At 33.3% G+C, this 12,039-nt stretch overlaps 1 protein-coding gene across 6 annotated transcripts in view; it reads right to left on the reverse strand.

The window, feature by feature from the left end:
- LOC106057204 (serine/threonine-protein kinase 26-like) overlaps positions 1-12,039 on the reverse strand; it is a 33,836-nt gene that overhangs the window by 11,890 nt on the left and 9,907 nt on the right. For 4 of the 6 annotated variants that reach the window (XM_013214308.2, XM_013214307.2, XM_013214311.2 and 1 more), the window contains exons 6-11: positions 10,016-10,173; positions 9,202-9,387; positions 8,285-8,421; positions 6,499-6,589; positions 4,691-4,837; positions 1,370-1,471 (exon numbers count right to left, since the gene is read on the reverse strand). In XM_013214308.2, coding sequence (XP_013069762.2) covers positions 1,370-1,471; positions 4,691-4,837; positions 6,499-6,589; positions 8,285-8,421; positions 9,202-9,387; positions 10,016-10,173 — 821 coding nt within the window. The remainder of the gene's footprint in view (positions 1-1,369; positions 1,472-4,690; positions 4,838-6,498; positions 6,590-8,284; positions 8,422-9,201; positions 9,388-10,015; positions 10,174-12,039) is intronic. The other 2 variants (XM_013214309.2, XM_056011865.1) reach the window with 1 other exon arrangement.

Genomic DNA, 12,039 nt, shown 5'->3' on the forward strand with positions numbered 1-12,039 from the left:
GGCACTACAATGTAATTCAGGCAATGAGGCACTACAATGTAATTCAGGCAATGAGGCACTTCAATGTGAATCAGGCAATGATGCACTTCAGTGTGGTTCAGGTAATGAGACACTTCAATGTGAATCAGGCAATGAGACACTTCAATGTGAATCAGGCAATGAGACACTTCAATGTGAATCAGGCAATGAGGCACTTCAATGTGAATCAGGCAATGAGACACTTCAATGTGAATCAGGCAATGAGGCACTTCAATGTGAATCAGGCAATGAGGCACTTCAGTGTGATTCAGGGGCTAACTAATCTTGAATTCAAAGATCTAGCTTCCAATCTTCTGTATTTTATTAATTGTATTTGAATAATGAAGTCTGAATCCTCCATAGATTCCTTTCACTTATTTTCTTTGAAATAAGAAGAATGATGAAGAAGACGCGGTGGTGAGTGGTCAAGTGCTTGGCTTCCGAACCATAAGTCCCAGGTTGGAATCCAAGTGAAGACTGGGATTTTTACTTTCAGGATCTTTAGGGTGCCTCTGAGTCCACCCAGCTCTCATGGGTAACTAACATTAGTTGGGAAAAACTAAAGACGGTTGGTCGTTATGCTGACCACATGACACCATCGTTAACTGTGGGCCATAGAAACAGATGACCTTTACTTCATCTGCCCCATTGACCACAAGGTCTAAAAGGGGAAAACTTTACTGTAATGAGCAGACTGATGAGCTATGTTGAGAGTGGATTGTTCAAGAGATTTTAAAAGATAAAGTATCTGAATGCATAATCTAGGAAACTGAAACATATAAGTCCACACACAGAGAATGAAGAAAACATTCAAGATCTTTGCATGCGCTATTGCATTTATTATTGTTTTTACATTTGTATTTGCAGGAATTAAAGGAATTTAGATTTTACAAAGGACAATGTCACCAGTACAAAACTAGGGTACAAGATTTTTTAGTGCTTTCTCAATTAGAAAGTGGGGCACGGTAGGCATGTCTGCTTTTTTGTTAATAATGCAGCCTTTTTGAATGAAGCTTTTAAAATGTATTTCATATCGCCTGTAATGAGTCATACTAATTTAACCTACAAATAAATTCTATTCAATTTTTTAAATCAATAAAGGAACAATCTATTGTCTATTGAACCACAAAGTCAAAGAAAATAAATAAAATAGAAGTTCAGAAAAAATGTCACTTGAATAATGTTAATAGTGTTCATTAAATAAAGACTCTAATATCTAGACACAAACATTTGGATGAAAAAAAGAGTACAATACTATCAGACAACAGGAAAATAAAAAAAAAAGTAAAAAATGCACCAACTACTACAGACGTGACCTACAAAGAGCATGATGGCATGGAAATTTACTTACAAGATCATTATTGTTATTTCCACGAGCATCCTGTGACCAGCCCGGATCAGAATCACTGCGTGCATGGATGATCGAGCTGGCTGTGTTATGACTCGTTTGGACCTGATCAAATAGACAAGTTGATATTTATATATTAAATATAATCAGAAGCTAACAAACAATTAAACATAAATGTCCACATTTTTTATACTAAACTAAACAAGAGAAAAAGATTACAACATTTAAAGAATGGTTATGGAATCTTTGAAATCTTTTAATATTTCCACTAATAATTAGCTAAAATTAAATACTGTCCTCTTTCATACACACAATATTAGTATTTCTAATCTTTCTAATGTTAAGACTAAGGTTATCTGAGTAAATATTGAATAATATCATAATATGTATGTTATACCTTCATGTATTAGTTCCTACTATATGAACAGATAATACAAGAGCATGTTAAAACTGCTAAGTGTTCATAATACCTTTTTTTTTTTAAATCTACAGTTACATTCAATTTATGAGTGAAATAATTGCTAACATATTTGGCTTTGTATTCAAGAAGCTAAAAGGAAGAACTGCCTAAATGTAAATCAACATAAGAATTTTTTTAATTTTAGGAAATTAATAGTTTTTTTATGAAGCTTAAATGACAGTAGTGAACTGCAAGACTGCATTTTCTAGAGCAGTGGTTCCCAAACTTTTTCCTTACACTCCGCACATTCTGAGCAGTGGAACACTTTGCTTATTTAGAGAGGTTAATTCACGTGGTGGCCTACTACTTAATTATACCAGTAGTTCACGGAACACCCATTCAGGCCTCGCTGAACACTAGGTTTGGGAAACACCGTTTTAGAGAAACAAATTAAAAGAAAGGAAAAAAAAAAGAGTAAAAGCTATTGAAAAGTGAAACTGAAATGTATAATAAAGGAAAAAAAATTGTTGAATTGCCAACTTCAATGCAACTATGTGCATAATAGTTTCCTAATCATAGCATACAGTGCTATTAAGCTAAACATGGAATGGCAATTAGAACATAATAAATATTTACTATACACAGACAGTATTTGTTTTTCAATTCAAATCATCAACACTAATAATCTAAAGGGAAATCAAATTTCAAGCATTAGCCTTTTCAAAGAAACTAAGATTACTAAATATTAGCCTGTTAGTCTGCTTATTACTACAAACCTACATGTTATTCTATGTATTGTAAGTCTTGCTAAATGTCAGAAATGATTAGTTTCATGATCATTAATAAACAAGGTGTAAGACAACAAAAATCATGGATCAATATGAAATTTCAAACAATGTTTCACTATACAATGAGATGTGAAGTGCAGGAAACATTAGGAAAATACATTTAGGAATATTAAAAAATCTAGATAATTTCATAGCCTGTAATTTCAATCAAGATTGTAATGTTTAAACTTCAACTATCACAACTATTACAACATGATATTTATGTATTTAGTATGTACTGTCACACTGAAATGTTACTTTGAAAAGTATTGTAGCTTTGTGACTTTGAAAAGTAAATGAACAATGAATATGGTTTTCAAGATTGTATAAATATTGAATCTAACTAATAATTTAAGGTAGAAGTAGATAACAGAAACAATAACAAATCTAAAGAGACGTAACGAATGAAAGTGTAATATATATACAAATGTACACATGGATATTATACTGTGTGCAGTGATAAAGTCAAACCTCATTATATCAAACATCTTGGGGCTTCATACTGTATAAAAAGTATTATTTTATCGTTTAATTAAAACTTCTACATCTTAGCTAAGACCAGACATGCCTACCCCTAAGACCCAGAATGTGGAACACTCAGGTTGAAAATGTGGAATTTTGGGCCCCAATGTGGAACATATGCGCGTTTACGTTTGTCAGCCATACTGTAGGCATTATAAATAAAACTTCAATTATATTACTTTAATAACAATACTAGTTTGCTTCTTATAAATTAGATGTAAATTGTATAATATAATTAAAAGTAAGAAAACCTTTAATTCATAATTATGTCCTTTGGCTTTGTTTGAAATCAATAGTTCTAACTCCTATGTGATTATTCTAGATCTACCGGTACTTGATTATCTATCCTTTTCTAGGGCTCTACTCTAGTCACTCTAGAAGTTGTCTCTAGTGCTAGATCTAAAATAATTTAAGAGTGTCTACTAGTAGCACTAGTCTAGGACTAGACCTACATCTAATAAGTCCTCTAAGTCTAAGAACACAGATTATAATAATTATATTATAGATCTAAATATTTATGTCTAGATCTATGGACTTATTGAGAACTAAATTTATTACATATGATAATGATACATAGAAATCTAGAGATCTATCACCTTCTAAGTTTATTTCTCTAGATACTAAGAATTAAGATAGATCTAGATTTATGATCACCTACTACTGATCTAGTTACTAGTAACTAGTTAAATCTAGTCCTAGTAATCTAGTGCTAGATCTAGATACTACTTTAGACTATGTAATAAGTAGATATATTGATATATTATATAGCCTTATTTAGATCTAGGCCTTAGCCTTACTGTGTCTAAGTTAATTAATTACATTTAGATCTAGATCTAGGTCTAGATCTCTAATAACCTATTTGAATAGAATTCAATAGAATTACCTAAGAAACCAGTTTAGTTAGTCACGTTAGTGTTAGTGTTAGAATAGAATAGCGCCTTTGTCGGGAAAAGAAAGGGATTTGAATGGAAAATTAGGCTTATTAGCACTTACTAGATTCTAAGAATAGATCTAGACCTAGAGTACTAGTAACTAGATCTAGATCTAGATCTATGTCTAGATCTAGCTCAACCATATCTTCGTAATATTAGGACACACCGTGTCCGGGAGGAGATGAAATGTAAACAATAAACACAGACCTAGATATATTTTATTTTACATTCAGTATTTTCATTTCGCATTATTTATAAATAATGAAAAAATCGGCGATTTTTTTTTTTTGTGTCGGAATTCAGACTTGGCGGAACAAAAAATCGTGAATGCGGAACGGCGGAACATGTGAGCTTTTTTGATGCTTTTGCGGGACGGTTCCGCATAATGCGGGACTGTAGGCATGTCTGTAAGACTCTAAAATGGAACTTGAAATAATCAAGTGTTTGATAAAGGCAAGGTTTGGCTGCATCCAGGGAAAAAAAAGCAAGTACATGGTATAAAAAAAATGTGTTCAATTAGCAGTGAACTATGTTATACAGTAAGTTACAGATCTGAAGCTAGAGGTGAAGCTACTGTAAGATGTTACACTAGCTAGTAAGGATTCAAGGTGTTTAGGAGACTTCTTGGTATTACAGCACTAACCGTGGATACTGAGTTGTTTATCTTCTCTGGTATAACCATAGCTGGTGGTTGGCTAGGAGTGGGCTCCACATGTATTGGAATGGCAGGAGTGGGAGCAACTGGGGCCTGCCTCTTTGGGACAGGGCTCAGCTGTTTCTTAGGGGCATTCTAAAAAAAAGTAATCAATCTGGATGGATATTTTTTCTAATCAATTTCTTTGGTTTAAACAAAATGGACAACTCTAAAAGAAATGATAGAAAAAACATGCAATTTTTAAATTCCAATAATAAATACAGGGACTACTGGAAACTTAAAAGCTCATTTAAATACAAAATCAACGTACATATTGGGAACACTTCTTAATAAGTGCATATTGGGAACACTTCTTAATAAGTGCATATTGTCAAAACTCCACCATTTTACTGTCAATACTTTTTTTTAGTTCAATGATTCATGCAAAAAAAAAAAAAAAAAAGCAGTTGAGTTAGTTCAATTTTGGAGGTATTTTCCTCTCAAACCTTATGTTTCACCTTAGGAGATATAAAACAGCTGTTCTAAGTTCATAGTATGTTGGTATGGCATTTATTCATACCATGAAGACTATAGTAGTGAAGGATTTTTTACTTATCCTCTTTTCTATACCCCTAATTGAGAAGAGGATAAATTGCAAGTAATTAAGTCAAACTCAGCATGTGTTTCATAGCCAATGTCCTCTGCTGATCTAAACAAAAAAATGTGTGTTCACAAATAGTATGAATTTGTAAAGATATGTGTTTTCACAAATAGTATGAATTTGTAAAGGTTACATGTTTCAACCATGACTCTTTTAAGTAGCATGAAATGGGGCTGAAATGACATCATCACGACATGGGCAAAGTTGTTGCCAGTGTAGATACAGTGAAGTGACCTTGATTGGTGCTAAAGCATTGCAAGAGAGGAGGTGGGACTTATAGGAATCTGTATAAACACAGCAACACAGTTAACAAAATATAATAATCTGAAGTTGAGAAAAAGTTGCATAAACCAAAAAGAAATTAATCACACTAATTTTAGAGTGTATAGCTAGTTTAGATTCTTTGGAAACTTACTCTAAACTATGCTGCTCTGTTCACAAAGTGAAAGTTCAACTATACTTCTCTGTTCACAAAGTGAAAGTTTAACTATACTTCTCCGTTTGGTCACAAAGTGAAAGTTTAACTATGCTTCTCATTTTGATCACATTCACTAAACTCCTACAATTATGATCAAATTATGATTGATGCTGAGTGAGTGTGATATAATCATGGGATTAACATAACAGGATATGTGCAATAAACAAATAGAACAACAAGAGAATAATAAAAAAAAAAAAATTCTAACTCATCCAGAGCAGTTGAGCTTAAAATCAAATACATATACTCCTCATTGAATGACTTTGTCAGATGTACAAATAACCTTCTGAAACATAGAATCCTTAACTTTAATCTAGGACATTAGTCACTGTGTGTATGTCCTGTGTCCCTATTGAACAAACGGTAAAAAACAAAAAACACACTTCTTACTAATATTTGCTTGCTTATTGCATTAATTCAGGACAGGAGATGCAGTAACACAATTTTTTTTTAACAAGCCAGTCTAAGTTTTAGGATTTAAAATATAAACAAACAATTACACTATTTACCAAGTGATTTTATAATTTAACCCTACTAGAATTCTTTATCATTAAATGAGGAGCCCCTGTTTTGTTGGACAGTTGGAAGAAGTAATATAACAAGTTATGAACAACAAACATTATGAATAAGTGAAAGCCATGCATGTGTAGATATCGCAAATGAAACTGAAAAGCACACCTCATTAAGCAATCCATTAGGCATCTTTTGTTCTTTGATGGTCATGATCCATTGTGTTGCCAGGTCCTCATCGTCACTATTGTCCCCTGACCTGTAATACACAAAATTTAGTGTGAAATGTCATTGTAACCCTCAAATCAAATATACTGCAGCAAAGTATAACATAGTACACACACTGGATATAATAAGACATTGCAAACAAAAAGTGACAATATGAAATAAACAAAGGTTAAGATTGATGGCAATGGGGCCCTGTGGTGATCTGCTGATCACTGTCAAAGGAGCAAACTTAAACTCTATGGCCATATCACAAAGCCCTCAGGGCTGGCAGAGATCTTCCTGCAGGGAACAGTACCAGGGTAAAGAAAAAGAGTCAGACAGAGAAAGTGATGAGAAGACAACATGCAAGAATGGCATGAAAGCATGGACTAGACTGACATTAAAAGAGATTCTAGTCAAGGCAAAAGACAGAGGAATGGAGAAAGATGGTCAACAGATAATTAGTGGTGCCCCAACTATACAAAACAGACTAAGGTGACACTTTTGTATACACCATCAATACCACTTAAGATCGCAGTCTGAAAGAGGAAATTTTACTTTTTTTTTCATACATATCTTGGGGAAAAAAAAACTTACCCCCCCCCCCCCCCCATTTAGCCCCAGGAGGACAAAGACAAGTTTTATGAAGACCTAAAGGAAGCCATTGAGAACATCTCTCAAAAAGAACACATTGTCCTTCTAGGTGACTTCAGTTCAAGAGTGAGATCACACCACCTGGCCATACTGTCTTAGGCTTTTTGGAATCTGCAGGAGGTATGAGAATGGCCAAAGACTGCTTGAATTCTGCGCATACCATAAACTGTGCATTTCTAACACATACTTAAGGACAAAACCACAGCACTGTGAGTCATGGAGGAATCCTAGGTCTGGGCACTAGCACCAGCTGGATATGATACTGACACCGAAAAGGGACATTAGAAACATACTGCTGACATGTAGCTTTCAAAGCACAGATTGTGATACTGATAACACTTGAGTGTTCTGCCGGGCAAGACTGCTGCCTACTAAGATTCACACATCACAGGGAAACACACTTATATACCACAAGCACAACAATCCTGATCTTCACATTGAATTGATGAACAAATTAAAGGAAGCCTTTCAAAATATCTCAGTGACTGATGTAGAAAAAAGTTGATCATTCATACTTGATGCAATTCACCAAACATTATCACTGGTCTTTGGGAACAAACCAAAGAAAATCGAGGAATGCTTTGAAGTAAGTCTGCCAGAAATGGAAACTGCCACAAAAGAGTAGCCATGCTAAACTACAAGAGGCAGCCCACCCCAAGCAACCTAAAAGCACTTATATCTTCACGGAACATCGCCAAAAGTATAGCAAGACAGTGCACTAATTAATTAAAATTAATTAAATAAATTTATTTTATTTTATAGGATCAAATTAACATTGGCATCGTCAATGAGGAGAAAAAAAATGTATTTTCTTCCTGATGTAGTAAAGCATGTAGTTTGTCTGAGTTCTATATATTAATAGCTCAAAGTGTTTCTCAAAGTACACAGTAGCTAGAGGTCTAATATATTTATATCTTCTACACATAAATACATTAGAAATGCACACTACTTGAAGAGTTTGTTTTTTTTGACACATTGTGAAATAGTTTCCAGTTAAGTACAGACTAAACCATCTTGAACTTGACATAATGAAAAAAGAACTTAGAATTGAAAAAATACTTTTAAAATGATCACTAAATGAAACTGTACTTACTCATCACTGTCACTGTCACTGTCTGGACCTTTCTCAGACTTCCATCTCTTGTATCTGTCAATCAACTCTGTCAGATAGGCGGTTTTTCTGGCACGCTTAATGAAAGGATGTTTCAATAACTCTTTAGCAGGGGGACGCTAGAGAGAAAATAAGACATCCAAGTAAAGCAAGATCAAACTAAATACAGGAAACAGTGTATACAAACATGACTTGTTATTACACAACAAATGTACTATTACAATATTTCATACTAATTAGGACTAGTACAGAACACTCTGATATGTAAGTTACTTAAAGATACACACTGGAGAGGTGGTTGGAAATGGGCCCCTCTGTACTATGCCATAAATGTGCTGGTCGTATAAGATTCTTCAGTCTTCAGCATTTCTCTTTTAAAATATTCTTTTGTGTTGAATTAGACTCTCTCCTTGGAAGGAATTTTTTGTGAGACTTTTTCATGAAACAATCATCCTCATCAAACTCCATTTGAGTGAGGGCTTGAGAGGCTCAAATCCTCTCTTGAAAAAGCCCTGGACAGAAACGCTCCTGTTTTGCGGAGGAGTATGTAGAGGAGTGTGCAATTGTAATTACTTTAACAAAGCATTTTCCTATAACCCAAAGGTGCGCCTATGAAATTTTAATACAATTATTTAAGTTTTGTTTTTTTAAGCATTTTTTTGTTAAGTTACACACTTTACTGCATGTTAAAACTTATCAGAAATAATTTAAGAAACTCATTCATAAAAATGACAGTATAATATTTACTGAATAAAAAAGTAACACTGATGCTTGTAACTACTAATCTTATTTTGAATCATAATTATAAAGACAAAAAAAAAAACAGAAGAGGGAAGGGATATGTATAAAGCATTGTCAAGAAAAGAAGGAAAATAAATCAGTGTACAAAGGCTACTTACATTGTTAGGATCTTTATTTAAACACAATTCTACAAATTCTTTAAAGGCTCTGGAATAGTTTCCAGTCAACTGTGGAGGGTTGTTTTTTGGAATAAGAAAAAGTACTCTCATTGGATGCAACTCTGAATTGGGTGGTTCCCCTTTGGCCAGTTCAATTGCTGTTATTCCTAAACTCCATATGTCAGCCTAGAACATAAGAACAAGCTAAAGTAAGTTCCCTTTTCAGTAGCAACTAAGTCATATACTTGTACACTGACAACTGGAGAAAGTATCACGTTTCAGTATATTTCAGTATATATTTGTACATTGAAAACTGAGAAAGTATCAAGTTTGGACAAAAACAATTTCATGTATTTGTTAGAATTATAACCTTTATTCCCCAAGGAAAAATAAATGGGCAAATAAATGGTATTAGTAGTGAGACATCAATTTGACAAGCATAGAAGAAATGAATCAGGAATGCCTGATACTAAAACTTTGTCTAATTAACCATGCACAACATAAAGGCATGTGAAAAGGCTCTCTGGAACAGGACAGACATAAATTAAGTTAAAGACAATAAATATTATATGCAAGTGTATTGCGTTTGTTAACTAGAAATGCTACACTTAATAACCATAAACAATGCCAACATTATAACACCAGATTCATGAGCGAATTTATTTACACACTTCGTTAACACACATGACAAATAACAATCCCACATTCACTCCCTTAGTCAAGGGGAATCATTACAGATACTCAATGAACAATAAACATATGTCATACATATATAAACAATGTCAACAGTGTTTTTACCAAAAGCTCATTTTACCTTAGTATCATAGGCGGACTGTTTTATGACTTCTGGGGCCATCCAAAAGGGTGTTCCCACAAATGTCTGTTTCTTATTGGTTGTATTAGTGAGTTGACCAGCAACTCCAAAATCTGCAAGTTTAACATCTCCTTGCTCTGATAGTAACACATTGGCAGCTGGAACATAACAAAAAAATTTAATTCTATAGCTTTAGCTGTCAACTCATTGTCAAATCTTAAAAGAATTCAAAATAAAAGGTTTAAAATTACGGATTTTAAGAAGCAAAAAACGACATGGAATAACTTTTAGCAGTCTATGTAGGATACATTCAAAAGATAATTTTAAAAAATAATGATAAATATTTGCTATGATAATTTGATTTCTAGATAAAAATTAAGTTGTCTACTTTAAGTTTTAAATTTGTAGAAAGCTTGCTTTAAAGTGAAGTTTCCTTGTTGCGTGTGAGATAAAAGAGTTTTTAAATCTTTCTAGTTTAGCCCTAATGGAGAGGAGACGACATCCAGATCTGATGTAGCAGTGGTTTAATGGGTGCAGATTGTGATTGAATTTAAGGATCCTATGTTATATGGAAAAGTTCTTCAAGAGATGATAGCTGTGATATAATATGATGCTTTTTTTCATTAGTTTTTTCAGTTGATGTCTTTGTGCCAGTGAAGTATTACCATACCAGCAGGTGATGGCAAAGTTAATTAGACTGCAGATGGCTGCTGTATAGAAAAGTTGAATTATTGAGATCTATATCTCAAACCACAGCCCTTGTATACTAAAAGTTACATTGAAAAGTAAGTTTTTGTAACTTAGATATTTTACATCCACATTAAGTAATAGATTTTCATGTCTAAGTCTTCCACCTATTATGATTTAACAAAAGCCCTAATCCTTTGATCTGTTTAGCTCTGACCGTTTTCATCGCAGGATAGTTGGCCAGACAGGCAAAAGTAACAATTACTGCCTATATTCATCATCATCATCATTCCTTTGAGTTTCTCACGGAACATAGGGCCTCCGTAAAAACACACCACTCTCCACTGTCTCTTGCTACTTTTTTACGGCTTCCCAGATCTTTCTGGTCCTCTCGGCTTCCTCTAGTATACTGCATCGCCATGTTCTTTTTGGTCTACCTCTACGTCTTGTTCCCTGGAGGTTTCACTCCAAGGCCTGCTAACTCTGTTGTTGGTATCTTTTCTAAGAATGTGACCAATCTATCTCCACTTCCTCTCTAAGATCAACAACTCTATATTTTTCTGCCCACTCATCACCCACAGTTTGGTGTTTTCTACTTTGTCACACCAGTGTATTTTTAGGATATTAATAGATATAAAAGGGACTTGGTTTTAATTATGTTTTTTATGGTATTCATACACATACAAATATTAACATTTTTTATATGCTTTTATAATATTATTCATTTAAAAATAAATTTGATTTCTATGATTTATACACATTTAAAATAAATATTGTTTTTTAAAATATATGAATTTACGCCAAACATATATATTATTACCAAGAAAATTAGTAGTAATAAATGGTAAGTGGTCATAGTTATTATAAGTACACATGTACTTCAGCGTGTTTAATATAATTAGAAATGTGACACCAAAGTATACTTTTTAAAAACTTTACATTATTAATGTGCATATGCTGGATATACAGGGCATGTTTTAACACTGCAATGCAACATATTCAATGCATTTAGAGGGCACATCCTGATTGGTATTTCATTTTCTTACTTTTCTATTCTTGAACAGATGAAGTTTCCGTTTCCGGTTGAATGTAAACAAAGCAAAATGTTTTAAGTTAAATAATTGATATTTTTGTATTTCTAATTTGACGTAGCAGCAATATCTGATAAAGTCATCACTTATACAAAATTATTTTGACATGAATTTAGAAGATATCTTGACATGAATTTAGAAGATATCTTGACATGAATTTAGAAGATATCTTGACATGAATTTAGAAGATATCTCTATAGCAGCCTGTAAGCATTGCAATGCGGTACTATCAGGTAGTAAACCAGG

Source organism: Biomphalaria glabrata, chromosome 15, assembly GCF_947242115.1.
Source record: "Biomphalaria glabrata chromosome 15, xgBioGlab47.1, whole genome shotgun sequence".
Classification (NCBI taxonomy): domain Eukaryota; kingdom Metazoa; phylum Mollusca; class Gastropoda; family Planorbidae; genus Biomphalaria; species Biomphalaria glabrata.